The sequence below is a fragment of the Euprymna scolopes genome, chromosome 11, assembly GCF_053919585.1.
Source record: "Euprymna scolopes isolate OS-2025 chromosome 11, ASM5391958v1, whole genome shotgun sequence".
Taxonomy (NCBI): Eukaryota; Metazoa; Mollusca; class Cephalopoda; order Sepiida; family Sepiolidae; genus Euprymna; species Euprymna scolopes.
In genome coordinates, this window is record NC_136492.1 from 5,120,182 (window position 1) to 5,139,629 (window position 19,448).

Sequence of the window (19,448 nt, forward strand, 5' to 3'; positions counted from 1 at the left end):
AATAGTAATATATCTAAAAATGACAAATTTTTAGTAAATATAAAAAAGTCTAGCGCTATCTGCTAAAACAACACGTCAGAAGCAAAAAAAGAGAGATAAGTATGTCCCCTGTATTCGCAATCTTCAAGTTCTTTTTTGTTTGTTTTTTTTATATCGAGAGAAAATTCAGTTTCCCTCAATTTTCCGTAAAAATTACTTTAACTGTAAATAATTTTCAACTCTATGAATTTTCGTAGTTTTTTATGGTATAAAAAATTTACAATTCTGAAACGGATGAAAGTTGTCAAAATGTATGAATTTTTTACATGAACAGTTATTTGGTGCTGCTAGGGCACTTATTGATCCACGCTATTTCTTAAATAGTATTTTCAAGTTTAATTAAAATTTTATATCTGTTTTTATTAAATTGTAAGGTTAAAGGACAGAATAGGTACAAAACACCCCCCCCCATGTTAAGAATGGCTTTCTAAATAATAACGTTATTATTTCAGCAGCACGGATCAAGTAATGCAGTTGCACTGACTGCACTTGCACTACTAGTACCATTTTTTTTTTAACTTTTATTTTTTTGTTTATTTTATTTATTTTGAACAAAATTTAAATTTTCGTAACATAACAAAGTCAAAATTCTGAAAATTTGTAACAAATAAAAAATTCAAATTTTGAACAGACATTATTGAAATATTCTCCTGTTCTGAAACTTGCATTGTCGTCGTCTTCTGCGATATTCTAAATAAAAACAAAGTTGTCCCATGACAGTAACGGACAAAAGCGCCCAAGCGGCCAAGAAAAAATAATAATTACAAGGCTGTTAGTACTTTTCTGTGAATTAAAAGATTAAAAAAAAAAAAGAATAATTTATTCAAATTTGGCCATTTTGAATTCTGTCCAAATGTGCCAAAAAAAAAAAATAAATAAAATTCCGTTCAAAACTTTTTTTTTTTTGAGTCATAAATTTAAAGTTGTGAATTCGAGAAAGTTATTTTACATTAAAATTTGTATTTTTAGTTAAAAAAAAAAAAAAAACATGAAAAATTAAACATGACCCGTTGAGTCAGTATTTGTTATATTAAATGTTTGTGAAAGCGATTTTGATTTGCTAAATATTTATTAAATCGCAATCGGGAGATTTTTTTCTTGTCAGCCCCCAAATCAACAGAGACTGGACCATTCCTGTAATAACCTATTCTCTGTCCATTGCGGTGTAATTTTGGTTCTGTGCAGTTCTAGGTTCACTCTCCCAGGCTTTGCCTTCTCTCTTTGAGAAGGGGTTAGTTTATTGTTCATCACCTGAGGTGCCTTCCGTTGGGGAATGTCAACAGGGCTGCACAAGCATCTTTTGCATTTTCCGACCCTTGTGTCACATTCTTCATAATGGAAAAGAAATGTCACCAGCATAACACATGTCTGCTAAATTATTCCCTTGACAGGAGTAACGCTACTTCATCCACTCATAACTTTTACAGTCATACTCGCACCTGCTCCTCCTTGTGCTTCTATGATATGACCAAGCGAACAAAGCTTCTCGCCATCCACATAAAGTTTTGCTATCTTTGCCTGTTCTACAAGTATTTTAATGGTGAATGCTCTGACGAACTGCAGACACTTGTGCCCCCCACGACGTAGACACCCTCGACAAACCCGACAGGCAGCTAAATCTCACCCCCACACAGTAGAGATCCCTAGATGTCCTGCTTCCCTAACTGTACTGACATGCAGAAGTACAAGTATAACGTGAACCGACATCTTGCTGCCCAAATCCCAACATAGTGCCCCACTGCCCCAGTAGTTGCTGCCCCTGATAGTAACCCCCGGGTTTGTATTACTGTACACATAGATTCGAAAAAGTTATCAAAAAAACAAATATATAACAAATAAATGTTATCAAAGGCAAGATAAGTTACTTTTCTACCTAACTGGATATATTTTTCGTGTTTTTATTCAATGTAACATGTTTATTCAGCTCGAAAAACATGCAGTGTTTACCGATGTATTGGAAAATTCAAAATGGCGCCCGACTCTCTTTAACATGGTAAGTTTGGGAAAAGATGTTATAAATAATAAACTAGAGAAAATACTGTTAGAAATTCGCTCAATATATATTACCGTGACATAAGTTGACATATATTCGGTGTTTTTTAATAGTATTTTGTCTAGTTTATTATTTATAACACCTTTTCCCAAACTTACAATGTTAAAGAGAGTCGGGCGGGCGCTATTTTGAATTTTACAACACATCGGTAAACACTGCATGTTTTTTGAGCTGAATAAACATGTTACATTGAATAAAAACACAAAAAATGTATCCAGTTTGGTAGAAATGTAACTTATCTTGCCTTTGATAATATTTATTTGTTATATATTTGTTTTTTGACAACTTTTTCGAATCTGTGTACAGTAATACAAACCCTAGCCCCCTACACCAAAGTGGCAATGTGCCTTGTTTGGGGTGAAAATGTAATAAAAAAAAAAATACTTTCTCCACATCTGAATTGTCATCTACCTTAGTTTTACAATTCTTGCATATAAAACCATCCTCTCTCTCTCTCTCTCTCTCCCTCTCTCTCTCCCTCTCTCCCTCCCTCTCTCTCCCTCCCTCTCTCTCCCTCCCTCTCTCTCCCTCTCTCTCTCTCCCTCTCTCTCCCCCTCTCTCTCTCCCCCTCTCTCCCTTAATACTTCCACTGCACTTTTCGCACACAAACATGACAAAATTCATTCAACTCACTTTTCTACAAATCAAACAGAAATTTTTTTTTCTTTCTGGTCGTTTTTCCATACTGCAGCCATTGATTATCATTTTGGTTTCGATACTTACTTTCAAACTATTACTTTCCATAAAATTCATCCACGTTTTTAACCTAACAAGTAAGTCTTCAATTGTTTAATTGGCAAGTCATCACCAGGGCTAGGACAACAGCATATTCTTTTCATTGTTTTGACTCTCGAGTATGTATCCCTTGATATCTTATATGCTTTTATATAGAGTGATGTTGTTCATGGTTGACTAAATTGTGTCTGTGTCGGATATATACTCGAGTCAAAAGAATGAAAAGAATATGCTGTTGTCGTAGCCCTAGTCATCAGCACACAGCATCTGTTTCAGACATCTAATACTAAACTCCCTGGACAATGTTTTTAAAACACAAATAAAAAGCAATAGACTTGCAATGCAAAACCCTGAGGTACTCCTACTTTAACGTAAATATATTAAAATGAACCCCGTACAAAAATCCTACGCGGTGATCATCATATCTTATAAATCCAAAGATTCTACTGTTGGCATTGGTTTCCCCCAATGTTTTTCTAGTCAGAATTCTTTCTAGAAAGACATCGGTACTTATGGGAGGGACCACAAGAAAGTTGCCAACATCCTAAGTGAAAGGACTCATAAATACTCAGAAAATAATATTGTGCTACATAGTTCAATACAAATAATAAAATCACATTGTAAGTGACAATCTTTAATTTACTCCTTCAGTCCAGCACCTCTTGGCAGATAATGTTCTTTCTTTTTTCTTTTTTTGCCTTGTTTCTTTCGAATGTTCCCTTTTTTACATGACATTTCTTTCTTTGAAGAACTGTTGCACATCAAAAATACAAGTTCCTTTCACACACAATTACAACAATGATCATATCTTATTACGATGATATGCAAAAACGAGCCTAGGTCAAAGGGAGGTTACTCTAGTATTCTTGTCTAAGATTGCCAAATTGGCCTTTTTAAAACCAAATTTTGTGAATTTGGCCTTCAAAATGGTATTTTATGCTTTTTTCAAAGTGTGACATATGCAATAAGGAAGGAACAACACGGCTCTACGGACAAATTTATCTTTAGTTGACCTTTGACAATTAAACATTTTCGTTCACTAGCCAAATAGAAAAGTTACTAGCCAAACCCACATGATTTTTAGAATATGACATCTTAGTTCTGTGACGAGTATGTACATCATAAAGACTTTTTCTGTTTTTTTTAAATAATTGTAATTCTAAATATACAACAAATTTTATGTTGACACTTGAAGGTATAACCATTCTGATTTCTTCAGATATTTTTTAAACAGCCTTCGTTAAAAAAAAAAAATAAATAAATAAAAAGTATATTGTTCTATTAAACTTTTATTGTTTAAATAATTTAACTTTGCTTCTTTTATTAAAAAAAAAAAAAAAGAAAGAAAAAAGTTGAAAAGATTTTTTTCACTCAGTAAAGAAAGAGCTTTGGAAGATTGTCAGTGGAAGAAATAGAATCGCCAAAAGATAAGCGTTTTATTATTTCTGTTCGCCATTTTGAAAAATCATTTGCAAATGCGACTGTTTCACTCGCAATGTAAAGCCCTGAACAAGTAAAATATTATATAAATATTTTAGCTAATCACCATTTTTTTAATTGTTACGACATGGTTAAAGGTGTTGATTACCTATTGATTCTAAGCAACCGTCTTGTAGATGTTGATGGTTCAATCTTTACTAATAATGGGATGATTCCAATATTTTCCCCTGATTCCAATACAATCCCCAATTCTTATTTGAATTCCCAATTCATTTGCTGAAACTTTAATTGTTAATTTTTTTATTTTTTTTTTATTTTTCTTTCCAGGAGCTAAATGATTGTGGTAACAGTCAAGACTACATCCACGATGCAGGAGGATACTGGCGGCCGAAAATGGGCCGTTATGGTCGCGGCCTTCTTTGTCCAATTTATTGTTTGTGGGATCACATACAGCATGGGTATTTTCCACGTGGTCTTCCGGAACATTTTTGCAGGAAGTCATTTTGACACATCCTGGGTGGCTGCACTTCTTTTCCACGTAACTGCCATCTCAAGTAAGTCCTTCTGATTTTCTTTGTGTAAAAAAAGGAGGATTGTTACTCGCTAATCTGTGAGTTGCTAGCCTAAATGGGTGCTCCTATTGTATTAGTCACAAGTAAAAGTCACATTCCAAGTAAAAACTAAATAATGATATAAATGCGAGAGTGCCTCAGGGGTTGATCCTTGAACCTTTATTCATAAATGACTTCCCTGATAAAATTGTCTGAGATGAGTATATTTGCTGACGACACCACGCTCTATAACAGACATGAGGGGAAAACAAATGAATACATATCCAAGGCAATAACAGAAACCAGAAAAAACTGGATAAGGCAGGAGCTGTAGATATATCTAAAGCCTTTGACACGGCATGGTATGATGGTCTTCTCATGAAAATCAGTTCATATGGTATTACTGGAGGCAAAATGGGCATGAGTGTTTGTGTGTATGTCCACGAAAAGCTTTTTGCATCAGAGTTCTCATGTCGGTTAGATTCTGTGAGGTTTTAGCATACTTCCTAGATCGTAATATCTCGGATTCGCAAGCAGACACTGTCACTATCTTTCTTTTTTTTTTTTTTTTTTTTTTTTTTTTTTTTTTTTTTTCTTTTTTTTTATCGAGTTCAACAAAATTCCCATTGTGACGTCATCTCGGGTGTCTGTTTGGCTTTTTCATATAAAGCGAAACTGTTCAAAAAGGCAGCAAAGCATTTAAACATTGTATGTTCGATTGACTATACTTAAATTCAACGCACGCAACTTCTGCTTGCACGATGGCGACATCGGCTAACGCATTAGGTTTTTTTCACCTTCTTAACCTCCTTCACGTTACAGGTTCGAGCCTGCCTGCCTACTATCACTTTGTTTTTTGTTGTTGTTTTTTTTAACCTCACCTTCTTTTCCTCCTTCACGTTACAGATTCCAGCCTACTAACAATTTTTTTTTTTTATTACAACTTTCTCCACTCTGTTTCACCCCACCCCCCACCGCTGCTTTTTTTATTTCCACCCTTACTACACCACCACAACATACCCTGGCAATGCCGGGTACCCCTGCTAGTCTGAAATAAGAGAAGAATCCAGGTTGTCCTCGATGGTTGTTCATCAAGAAAATAAATATGGGTAGAACACAGGGAGCGATCCTTGGACCTTTATTATTACTAACATTCATAAATTACCTCCCTTATAAAATTTATTTTCCAACATGCATGAGGGGAGAACAAATGAACACATATCCAAGGCAATAGTGGAAACCCTAGAGGAAGATCTCCAGTCTGTAGTGAAATGGGGTTACAAATGAATGGTAACGTTCAATGTTGCCAATACTAAGCCTCTTTCCTTTAATGATTACAAGAAACCTTCTCAACTACTATCAGCCATGGCTAATGATACATTATCTGAAAGTACTTAGTTGAAACTCCTCGCCTTAACATTTACAGGGAACATGAGTTGGAACAGATACATTAAGGGTATTGCCGAGGCTTCTGCAAAGAAGGTGGGCTCTCTCTACCATGCTAGAAAATTCTTTATGTCTGAAAGTGTCCTGTATCGCTACAAGGCCACCATTCACCCATGTATGGAGTATTGTTGCCACGTTTGGACTGCTGCATCTGCTATTGGTCTCTCACTTTTGGACAGGATTCAAAAGCGAGTCACCAACCTAAGCTAGACTTTAACCTCTGGCCCATCGACGAAATGTTGTATCCCTCTGCCTGTTTTACAAGTATTTTAATGGTAGGTGCTCCGACGAACTACAAGCTCTTGTATCCACAAATGTCCCCAACAATGAGACAATCAGCAAAATCCCACCCCTTCACAGTAGAGACGGCAGAAAGCCTTCGACTCTAATAGTTTCTTCCCTAGGATTGCTAGACTTTGGAATTCCCTTCCGAGTTCCTGCTTCCCTGACTGAATTGACATGCAGAAGTTCAAGTGTAAAGACATCTTGCTGCTCAACTCCCTACATAGTATCCTTGCAAATTATGTCCCAGAAAGTAGCCCCCTTCTCACGTCAAAGTGACACTGTGCCTTGTTTGGAGAGAAAATTCAATAAAAACAAAATAAGAAATGGGTGTTTCTATAATATTAGTCACATTCCAAGTAAAACCTTTGTGATATATATATATATATATACACACACACACACACACACACGTATCATGTGATATATATATACACACACACACACACGTATCATGTGATATATATATATATATATATATATATATATATATATATATATATATATACACACATGCAAAAAGCAGTTCTTCAGAGCAGTGGTGAAGTCTGTCCTTGTTTACGGTGCTACAATCTGGACAGTCATCAAAAGATTGGATGCAACAGCTACTTTATGGCAACCTACCTGCCATATCTACTACCATCAGGGAGTGACGTCTGCGAGTTGCCAGTCACTGCCAAAGGAGCAAGCAAGAACTGATGAGAAATGTATTAGTGTGAACTCCACGGCACAAGCGCACGAGCATAGGACAGCCTAGATCTACGTATATCCAGCAAATTGCGCATGACACCAACTGTGATCCTGAAGATTTGAAGCATCTGATGAAAGATATCAATAGATAGATCATACAGAAAAAAGTATCCTCATCAATAATTAGAAAAAATGACCAAGTAGAAAATCACGGTGGACTTTATATTAAAAATAAACAAAGACCAAGTTTCTTCCCTTTCAGCAATTATAAGAAACTGTTTCAAGTACCGATTATGGTGGCTAATAGCACCCTACATAAGAGTCTAACACTGACTGGTTGAGGTGGGAGAACGCAGACCGTGCTGCTCCTATTTGCCGTCAAATCTCAGGCACTGACTGCCTAGTTGTCATGATAGACGAGGAATCCATATTATCGAGGTGAATTCTGTCCAGCGTGAGCAGCTGTCAGGTACCCTAGTCAATCAGCGAGGTCATGACCTTTGTTTTGGAGGCATTGATGCGGATCTTTAATCTGCAAGTGACAGTCTGCACTCGATTGAATACAGCTTGCAACTTCTTGCCAGTCTAACCAAGCAGGATGATATCATCTGTGTAAGCGAGATGAAACACGATGACCTTGAAGGGCTTCATTGAGGATACAATCAATCTCGGAATTGAAAAGAGTGAGGGAGAGGACACAGCTCTATCGAACTCCTCAGCTCACTTCAATCATCTCTAACTCTTCATCATAGGCCCGTACATGGGTCCTTATGTTAGATATTGGCAGACAATGCTGAGAAGAAAAAACATTGGATGGGTTGCACACATGCAAATGGATTCAAATGTTAAGAATTCATATATTCACCATTGTCTAACAGAATGCATAATTTGACCCAGAAATATGCGAGGGGATATCAGTCAAACAGTTAAGACAATAAAGGAAATATTAGAGATTCTAATAGGAAAGAATATCATTATAAATAAAATCATCAGAGAAAAAGCTAGTCAGTCAGAGCTGCGGCATGTGTCACCATTTCTTCTTCACCAGACAACCGTCTAACCCACGCACCCCCTTTTGCCTTTCAGTAACCATCAAAACAAGAATAACAATTTGTCACAGAAAAACTGATTGTCGGAGTGAAATAAAAACAAAAATATATTTTTGTAGATCAACTGTGTTGTGATTTTTTACTTCGCTATCGGCATGTGTATATATTTGTGCCAGCAACAAAAGTATATGTGAACATTATATAGACTGGACAAAGGTATTTTAAACAACCGGCCACAGTGATTACATAACACTCATAGATCAATAGTAGCAAAATCCCACCCCTACACATCAATCCTCAAAAGGCATACCATCTGCCTGCATGATTTGCCAGAGCAAGCCTCAATCAACGGAGTTGAAGGCAACTGCAAAGTGTTGGAAATATTCTGAATAGTGTCTGTGCAGTTCTGGGAGGTCCACTCACCCAGGCTTTACCTTCTCTTGTTGGAAATATTCTGAATAAAATGTTTGGTAATCTGTATAAGTTATGCTGTTTTTTTTTTTTTTTGTTTTTTTGTTTTTGTTTTTGTTTTTTTGTTTTTTTTTTTTTTTTTTTTTTTTTGTTTTTGTTTTTTTTTTGCTTTTTTTTTTATTGCACACTTTACTTGAGAAGAGAGGTTCTATATAAACTTTTACAAAAGAACTTTCAAAGGAAGGAGCTCTCAAATATTGGAGGAAGTTATTTTTTATTAACAAAAACAGGGGGGGGGTTACCTCACCTCTGCTAAACTGACTTTCTTAAATAAGGAAAACGTCTTCAAGAACAACCATTTTTTGGAAATCACACAAGAAACCGACAAAGTATCTCTTTGTTGTATTTTGAATTGTAATATATATTTGATTGAATGCAATAATTAATTTTGTTTGGTTTGTCATTACCTTCATCAAAAAAAAAGTTTGGTAGAGTTCTCAAAGGTCAAATCGTTGAATTTTGACCCTTAACAGCCAAATTTCTGGCCGAAAACGGATTACAAAGATTTTCCCAAATCTCTGTACCCTGTATATCAAATTTTGAGTCTGTAGACTGAAAATTGACAGTTATTTCGTAGGGAAATGTACACAGACACTTTCACAGATATATAGATAGAATGTAATAATTAATTTTGTTTGGTTTGTCATTACCTTCATCAAAAAAAAAAAGATTGTTCTTAAGCAAGTGTTTTTTGCTTTACAAGTTAAAAATAACGTTCCAAATAATTTCTAACATTTCACCATTATATCTTAATTCCCTTTAGTTTATGTCTGTTACACTTCTGCATTATATTACCTTCTATAAATTTCTTTTATAAAAGAAAAATTTTCATTGCTTCAAAAGAGAAGTATACAGCCAAACAAAGTCACTCACCAGTTCGGTTCATTCCAAAAAGTTTTTCCTCCATAAAACGCCCACACAAAGGTTAAATCCGGCAAAGGGAACGGAAGTTTTCTAAAGAAACACGGCCAATTGTTCTTAAACAAGAGTCTTTTACTTTTAGTGTACAAGTTAGAAATAACGTTTCAAATAATTTCTAATGGAAGTCAACAAAGTGGGTTGCTAAAATGCCGAACGATTTTCGAGGGTGCGTTGAAGATCTGATACATACAACCATTACACGGTTGAAAGTCGCCTTGAGAGGGGCATGTACAGGAGTTGTGGACACTTTGGAATCGACACGGTAGGAGAACCGTAAAGACCTTTGCCACAACATCAACGAAGCTCATTCCTCAGCAATTTTAGCAGATATTCCTGTTGCTCTTTTTTTTTTTTTTTTTTTTTTTTTTTTTTTTTTTTAAGAATGGGAGAAGTGCCTTACTCCAATCAGAATCTGTCGGTGGCTACCAACCACTGTGCTGCAGCACATTAGTGTGCTGCGGAATGATTATTGGTGTACCAAGAAGAGACAATAGCTAGCAGCCATTTAATTTCATTTTGTTTAATAAAAGCATTTAAATTCTTAATCGTGATAACCCTACGCAATTCTAACTCTAAATAAAAAAAAAAAAATAATCGGAATCTTACTGCAATTCTCAACTTTGTACATATACGAACTGGGAATGTGCTATCTAAACAACATAAATAAAAACACGAAAGATTTAAAAATATTGAAGAAGAGTTAAGAGTGCATCTCTCACGTTTGCTCACATATTGCAGCAGTAGTTAAAAAACACCAGCCACCACTGTTTCATTGACATTTATCGTTATACTAGCCTGGGTGCCCGGATGTTTGGAAGTGTGTAGTAGGCAGGCAGGCTCGAACCCCTGACACGAAGGCGGAAAAGAACATGAAAAAAAAAACTGACGTTTTTGCTGTTGCACCCATTGCCAAACCGGAAGTGACATAGGTTTAAATTAAGGCTAGACAATCGAAAAGAGGGGATGACTTTTGAAAATATCGACAAAAAAAGCGACCCCTCCGTGTAGAAAAGTGTCCTGTTTAAAGTGAAGGAATTAATGTTTTTGGCCAATTTTTCGATATTTGTTGTCCAAAGGGTCGAGCTTCAGAACGATACCAATCTCATGAAACTTGTCACCTCTGTCGAAAGTTTTAGGCAGACATGCGTACATCCATACATAGATTTAAACAGACAAGTGAGATTTGTATTATAGATTATATTGAATACAGAATATGTTGATTTATGTGAATAAAAATTCTTATATAATCTGTATATATTTTTATTTTTTTAATTGCAAAAAGGCTTTGAGTAGAAAATGCATATTTTTTATGATAGGTGTCTGTGAAAATTGACTAAAACTTACTAGTGTGCCGCCATGTAAAAAAGGTTGGGAACCACTGATTTAAGTAATAACAATGTCTATCTGTTTTTCTTTTTCAGGTGTCCTTTTCAGATTTGTGACAGCCAAGTTTGGGTGTCGGATTAGTGTGATGTTAGGTGGGATATTGGCGACGGCTGGTCTTGCACTCGGAGTCTGTGTCACGGAACTTTATGAAATCTATCTGTGTATGGGTGTGCTAACGGGTAAGTTGCAACCTTTTTTGAATTTGTAATTTAATATTAAAAAGTGTACCTAATTGCTTTCTTTGAATTTTAATAAACTAGCAAAAGTATCCGTCATTGACTGGGTTCAAAAACAGCCTACAGAAAATGGACTCTGATTTATGAAAGTATGATAGGTTATGAAAAGGAAGAGTTGTAAAGAGATAGCTTCGAATTCGGGGGCATCAAAACCAAAGCAAAATATGATGAAAGTAAAAATAAAATAGATAAACCCCATAATTTATTATACCATACCTGTTCACACTGAAACACTTATCACAATATTCTGTGGATCTATATTAAAAAACCTTGTTAAACTTTGACATATTTCCATTCCATGGAGGTCAGGTGCGAACAAACACCCCATAATTTTATTATACCATATTTCTTCAAACTGAAACATAATTATCAAAGTATACTTACGCAGATAGATATGAAAAGTCTTTATTAAAGTTTGTGCCTATTTCCATTCTATGGAGGCCAGGCGCGAATGCAGACCCCACAATTTTATTATACCATCCTTATTTAAGTTAAAACATACTTATCTAAGTATTCTTATGTACATCTATATCAAAAACACTTGTAAACGTTTTTGTTTTTTATTTTTTATTTCCATACTTTGTGGACCAGGCGCGAACGCAGACCCAACAATTTTAATGAACCACCGTTCTGCCAAATCAAACATACCCATTTCTGTATCTTGATACATCTTCTATCATATGTAATCAGTTTTTTAAAATAGTCAACGATATAGGAGCCTATTCGTGACCAGACACACACACACACACACACACACACACACACACACACACACACAGACATTCAGCTTTATATTACAGATGTAGCAGTTGCATAATTACTATTTTTTCTTGGATGTTGTCATAGAATGACTGATACGTTGCATAGTCAGAACATTTTCATGCACAATGGCAACAACCACTCAAATGTTTTTTCAAAGACTTATGAATGGTCTGAGTTTAAGAATCTATGTAATCAGAAATCATTATTTTTATGTCTCTGCTTATTAAAGCCAAAGAGCCACTCAAGGATAAGAGTTAATGAATCTAAGCTGGTAGTGCCGTAATCGTTAAGTGTGTAAATTGGGTAGAATTTGATTATTTATGGGGACGGCTCAACAAGAACTTTATTTTATATTGGATTTGAAAGCTACCATGTTGTATTCAACCGGGAAGCAGGCCAGCAGAACAGTGTTCCACAGGCAAGCAGTTCTGGAAAAGAAACTTTGTTAATGGAATCTGCGTTTAGAGTTAGGCACAGATAGAGAATAGGGGAAAGCATATGTAGTGGCTGTAGCTAGTCGAGTAACTTTTTTGTGAAAGTGTGACAAAGGAGGAACTATAGATTGGAGTTCAGTCGAGCACCTGCCATGAAAATAATAATAGGGAAGAGAAAGAGTAGCTAAAACTAAACTTTATTAGTATAGAACATACATGACTCGATATATTCTGTGTTTGTGTTTTCATAATTCTTTGTGAACCATTTGTTGTGTTGATGTTTGAATAATATTGATTTGAATTGTAAAATAAGAAAGTTTGTCCGTATAACAAAATCAGTTTTCAAGCTCAGCAAGGTGCATAGGATGGATATCTATGCAACAGAACTACTGCAAAATCTTGATTTTTAGTTCACCCACAAACGGAATATTGTTGTCACATCTGGGTTTGGGAACTACGTGGAATCAGCAACAAGGATTAAAAATTAAAAGCCTCTGTCCCATCATAAAAATGTTGTTTTACAAGAATTTTAATGGAATTTTCTCTTATGAACTCCTAGCATTTGTTCTCCCATCATGTAGGCCCTGTCAGTGGGGTATTAGAATACACCGACTACCCCCTTGCAGAGGGTAAAAGTCCCTCAATGGGAGTCTTTGATATGACCTTAAACTATATCCAATGGTAAGGCCCCAGCTTGTGTGTTTTAGGGAGTGTGGAGCCACCCTTTAATTGCCATTGCTCCCAGGTCCACTCTGACCCAGAGTGGTAGTACCTGTTAGGGTTCCAACTATGGGTTAAATAGAAACCGACTTGAAAACAACAAATATATTCTATTAAAAAATTTTTCTTCAAAATCTTTGGATTCGGCATTAAATAACCCGAAAAGGGTTGATATGCTGTAAAACAACCAACCAACCCATCGTGTAAATACCTCCCCCAACTAATCTGACAAGCAGCAAAACCCCACCCCATCACTGTTGAGGTCCCTACATGCCAGGAAGCCTTCTACTGTAATAGTTTCTTCCCTCGGACTGTTCTACTTTGGAATCCCTCTCCCTTTTTCCTGCTTCTCTAGATGTACTAATTTGTTGAAATTTAAATATGATGCAAACTCCCTAAATACTGTCCCTGTAGACATAGGCCCAAATAGTAGCCCCTTACATCCAAGTGGCAATATGCCTTGTTTGAGGCGAACAAGGATAAAAAAAAAAATCTATGTATTAATATGATAGCATATGTCACGTTTACATCTTTTTCGTCCGAGAGTGAATGTCGTTTGTTATGACCTTCCATTTCTTGTAATAAATTTTATCAAGAATTCTTCATAAGTTTTGGTTTTGATTATAGCTGAAGGAACTCAAGTTATATATTTTTTTCTCATAGGTTTTGGTTTTGGTTTCAATTCAAGCTGATGCACCCAAGTCATATGGATATTTTTTATTTTAGAAATCACAATTTTATGATATAGAAAATTGACTTTGTAATAATATATACAAAATCTGCATAAATTAAAATGTAATATTTAAGCGTATTTTATGACCAGGCTACACCGGGCGTCCCTGCTAGCTTAGATAAATACTTTTGTAGTTTTAACAAAAGAGCCACAGTAATATCAGGGCGTCTCCATTTATGCTGAACATCTACAGAATGCCAACATCAATATATTACATGTGGAAAGAGTCCGCTGGGGAATTTCCATACATCTCGCTAGATCAGGTTGTCTGAAGATACTGGTTTTCTGACCTAAAATGCACGATACATTAAAAACTTTATTGATTTCAGAAAATTTTACAATAATAATCATAAATTAAATTTTGGAAAAATTATAAAATAATCATAAAATAAGTTTTGGAAAAATTATAAAATAATCATAAATTAAATTTTGGAAAAATTATAAAATAATCATAAATTAAATTTTGGAAAAATTATAAAATAATCATAAATTAAATTTTGGAAAAATTATAAAATAATCATAAATTAAATTTTGGAAAAATTATAAAATAATCATGAATTAAATTTTGGAAAAATTATAAAATAATCATGAATTAAATTTTGGAAAAATTATAAAATAATCATAAATTAAATTTTGGAAAAATTATAAAATAATCATAAATTAAATTTTGGAAAAATTATAAAATAATCATAAATTAAATTTTGGAAAAATTATAAAATAATCATAAATTAAATATTGGAAAAATTATAAAATAATCATAAATTAAATTTTGGAAAAATTATAAAATAATCATAAAATAAGGCACAAGGCCATTCATAAGTGTGGGGTGGGGGTTTATGATCATCCTTGTCACTTTACCTTCATAATTGTCTAAGCTATTCCTAGATAGAATCCTAAATCACTATAATACCACATTCACTCCAGGGGTAATCCTACTTAAAATTTTTGAATCGATTTCTTTTTTTTTTTTCTTTTTTTTTTTTTTTTTATAATCTTATTTTTAAATAAAAAAAAAAATCAACAAAAAAAAAAAAAAAACAATTTTTCCAAACTCATTGAATAAATATTTGAAGATATAAATAACTTTAAGCATAAAAAAACTTTCACCAAAATAATTGGATTCAAAATGATTCAGCATTAAATAACCTGAAAATGGTTGATATGCCTCAAGAAACAAAACGGCCAAACCAAAACTGGTTTACTAGTTGAAATGTTTGCCAATATCGAGTTCGAAACATTGATTTATTAGCAAAAACGAATTATTTGCATAACTGGTCATGGCTCACTTGTTTTTCTCATATGTTTGTTGACAACCATTTAGGATTTCCACCATGAACTCCTCCACACATAAGTCGCCAGTGCTTCGATTAGCGTGGACAGCTGTTATCATCAGGCCAGTGAGATATTCATTATTTGTTTCGACTCAACTATAACAATTGAAAATAAAATCAATTATGATTTGTCCTGAAATGAGCGTTTATGGTTTTAGTTTATAAAATTAAAAATTTAAGACCTGAAAAAAGAAAGTATATATTTTACTTACATGGAAACAATGTTCATTTACTAAGTTTAATTTTTAGGTTTTTTTTTTTTTTTTTTTTTCCCCCAAACATAAGTCAATCTCCAAAATCTATCTGGTACAATATAAAAAAAGTATATAAGAAGAAAGCCTTAAGGAAATAAACATTGATTAACTCTACTCATATGTATATATATATTAGCATAAGCCTGATGAATCCTAGCATGGACAAAACACGGAATATTCTGTGTAGCTTAATTGCCATATATATTTTATAACTTATATATATATATATATTCAAAATATGGGGTTAGAAAGAACGACCATGTGCATATCTGTATTTTTTTTTTTAAATAAACAAAATTTATTTAAAGTTTCAATTTTTCGGCTTATAAAGCCTTCATCTGGAATTTTCTTTTTAAACAATATATTTTCTTTTTTTTTCTTACGTGCCATGTCGTTCGGCAGAGTTTGTTGGTCGAAGGTAGAGATTGTGTATTGTCAGTCCAGTGGAAAGCGTTTTCCACTGGACTGACAAAAAAGAAAAACATATATTATATTGTTTAAAAAGAAAATTCCAGATGAAGGCTTTATAAGCCGAAAAATTGAAACTTTAAATAAATAAATTTTGTTTTAAACAAAAAAATAGATATGCATGTGGTCGTTCTTTCTAACCCCATATTTTGAATTCCGTTTTCTCCGTGCTTCTAAAAAGTGGATTACTACTAAACTATATATATAATATATACTAGCAGATATACCCAGAGTTGCCCGGTATTAAACGTAACGTTAAATTCCTTTTTTAAAAAAAAAAAAAAACTTAAAGAAACTGAGATGTGTGCATGTGAGTATTATGTTTTTTCTAAACAGTTCAATTCCTGTAAGTAAAAAAAAAAAAAAAAAAAATAAAAAATAAATTCTTAAGCTGAGATTGAAACCAATACCTAAAGACAATCAGATAACCATTAGGCCAGCTTGCTACGATCTTTAAAAAGTTTTTTAAACCTACTTCTTAACATAAGGAAGCTGTCGTGGGAATGATTGGTGCATGCGCAGTCGTGAAACAGTTGACAAATAAATATTCAATGATTCCCCCCCCCCACCAAATACCAATTATTCAATTTTGACCCCTTAGCAGCCCTTTTTTTCTGGGTGTAAACTGATTAAAAAGTTTTTCACATGTTTGAATACCCTATATACCAAATTGGAAGTCTGTAGATCAAAAATTTGTTGAGTATATAGGTTGAGAAGTGTCCTCACACACACACACACATTCTCACTCATATATATACTAGCAGAGAAACCTGATGTTGCCTGGGATTGAATGATTCAAAATCGCCTGTTCCTTCTTTCATCAGATTATTTTGATTATCGATACTTGTCAAACGTTTCAAAACCTATCTAAGAACATTACCAGGTACATAAAGTACCATCGTGTGAAATTTCATAAAAAGCGGCCCTGCTGTTTTTGAGTCCATAGGGAATTAACTCGCATGCAAAGTCCCTTTTATATAATAGTATGGATAAAGTTATAGACAAGATAAAGTAAGTATGTGGATTTATTTGTCAGTTTATTAAGGAAGAAACATCATTGGTAGGAGGGGTCATAAGTGTTATTTATACCTAGGCATTTCAAAGCCTAATGCTTCTCATCAGAAGAGGAGAAAAGTGCTTTCTTTATATGTTTATGCTCCATCCCACTTGTTGAACTTCTTGATGAGTCTCAATTTAATGAATCAATATTATTCAATCACCTATGATGATATATACAGCACTTAAGCTACACAGAGGCTTCTGCATTTCATCCCCCATCATAAAGATTTTTCTGCAATTTAGTTTTTTTAAAATAGTTTTCATTTCTAGAAGCACCAAATTTTATTCAAAAACTATGCATTAGTATTTGTTGGGTGTACCCAGGTTTCATCCAACAGATACTGTAGCATACACTTCTTAAAATAATGAAAAATAATTAATATTAACTCTTGTAGAACTTATGATGGTCATCATTGTTTTTACTTTCAACTAACTTGTTACACGTGGGGGGGGGTATACACACACACACACGCACACCCCATGTGGAAACAATTAGTTATTATGTAATTACTGACACTTTTTGTGCATATACTCCTGAGAAAAAAATAGAAATTTTTGGCTTAAAAAGAAAAATGCAATAAAAAAAAAAAAAAAAAACACAATGCTGAAAAAAAGAAAGAAACTTCATACACTCAACATTGTATGTTTCTTCCGACAGCTATCTTGCTTCATATTCTAGGTTCATATTTCTTTCTAAGCAAAGAATTTCTATTTTTCTGAGGTGTATATGCACTAAAAAGTCAGTATTGCCATAATAAGATTGTTGGTCCCCCGCGAGGTAAAATACCAGGTTGTGAAACTGGCGTAGTCTGTCCTTCTCTCGAGGGTAGATGAGACGCTCTTAAGCCGTGGTAGGCGTCCCATCTGGTAATGGGGTCACGATAAAAAATACCCTTGATAGCCTGGCGAAGCATCGAGTATTCAGGTACAGACAAAATTTGAATTACACTATAAACTTGTGTAGCGAGTTCAATCTCGGCTGCAGCCACGCTGGATGGATCGATGGATAGTCCCCCGACAAAAGGAGGGTGGACCTGTAAATTCACCTTTGATCGTTTGCACTTTTCTCAATAACTACGTCTTGGAATTTTTTCAAATTTTGCACAAACATTAAACATGATATGAGTAAAAAAGTAAAAAAACAGATCTTCTGGGGAAAACTATGGTTCCCCCCCCCCCTCCCTAGGGGTGCCTTTCGGGTGAAAATGGTTAAAATTGACACTTTTGTGCTTATTAAAAAAAATTGATTTTTATAAAACTTTCTGAAAAGTTGTAACTAACTGATTTCTATATAATTTTGTTTGTCTATACTTTGCGATAAGTTTTGGGTGTACCCCAGGGGCTCTTTTAGGGCTAATAAAAACACTCCATTTTTGGGACTATTTTACCATATTTGTCTAAAATTTTCTGTGTATTTCTATTTTAGCAGTTTTGCATGGTGCTGAACTCAAATTTAAATATGTTAAGGCCTTGGAGACTTTTGTGGCTAAATCAAGAGTGGGGGAGGAATGACTTAGTCATTTCTTTATTTGCATGGGCAAAACTCAAATTTACATATGTTAAGGCCTAAAACTGCACTGTTTGTTCATTTTTACCAAGATTTGACGTTCCCTAGGGACTTTTGGGGCTAAATAGGGGGGGGGGGGGCAAATGCTGAACTTAATTATTTTTTTTATGCCTCGTTCACTGTGCACTCACAGTGGACCATGCATGCTTCACTTGTTTCTGCATAATGAAACGGATTTGTAAAAAATATACCGAAATTTAAACATGTTGTAGGAACTGTTTTGTCGTGAAAAATATTTGAATGATGTTTCTGAATTTTTGAGATGAGGATTGGTTATTCATATTATCAGACTACTGTTCTCATCGTGAGTGTGATTTTTATAACGTTTCAGTTGATGTAGCTTCTGATCTTCTTCAGGACCTCTATCCAATCACGGCTGATGGAACGAGAGCATGCTACCCCGATGAAGTAAATAAAGGGTTTCATTCGAAATTCCATACAAATTCCAAAGTTCAACAGAAACACCTGAAAAAGGTTGGAGGTTACATCGACCAAAACGTCATGAAAATCACACTCATCACACTCAAGATGAGAACAGTAGTCCGATGAATCCAAATAATATGAAATATTTGGATCTTGGAGTGTAGCTATACTGTTATTCTTATATATATATATATATTTGGGGGTTTGTGTATTAATATTCATATTAAAAACATTTTTTCTATTTATTTAAAAAGAAAATACAACTTTGTTTTATATGGGTCATGGAATTGCATTCATCTGCAAAAGATCTAACTAATTTGCATATTCTTTTAATTCGCTATTAGTATTTTCGTTTTTCTTATGGGATGATCATCTTTGGTTAACTCTTACGTGTAATT

General features: G+C 34.2%; 1 protein-coding gene across 13 annotated transcripts in view; it reads left to right on the top strand.

Moving 5' to 3' along the window:
* Window positions 1-19,448, top strand: part of LOC145287750 (monocarboxylate transporter 12-like) — a 474,029-nt gene that overhangs the window by 394,643 nt on the left and 59,938 nt on the right. For all 13 annotated transcript variants that reach the window (XM_080135519.1, XM_080135525.1, XM_080135517.1 and 10 more), the window contains exons 2-3: window positions 4,595-4,821; window positions 11,099-11,242. In XM_080135519.1, coding sequence (XP_079991645.1) covers window positions 4,602-4,821; window positions 11,099-11,242 — 364 coding nt within the window. In that variant the 5' untranslated portion in view covers window positions 4,595-4,601. The remainder of the gene's footprint in view (window positions 1-4,594; window positions 4,822-11,098; window positions 11,243-19,448) is intronic.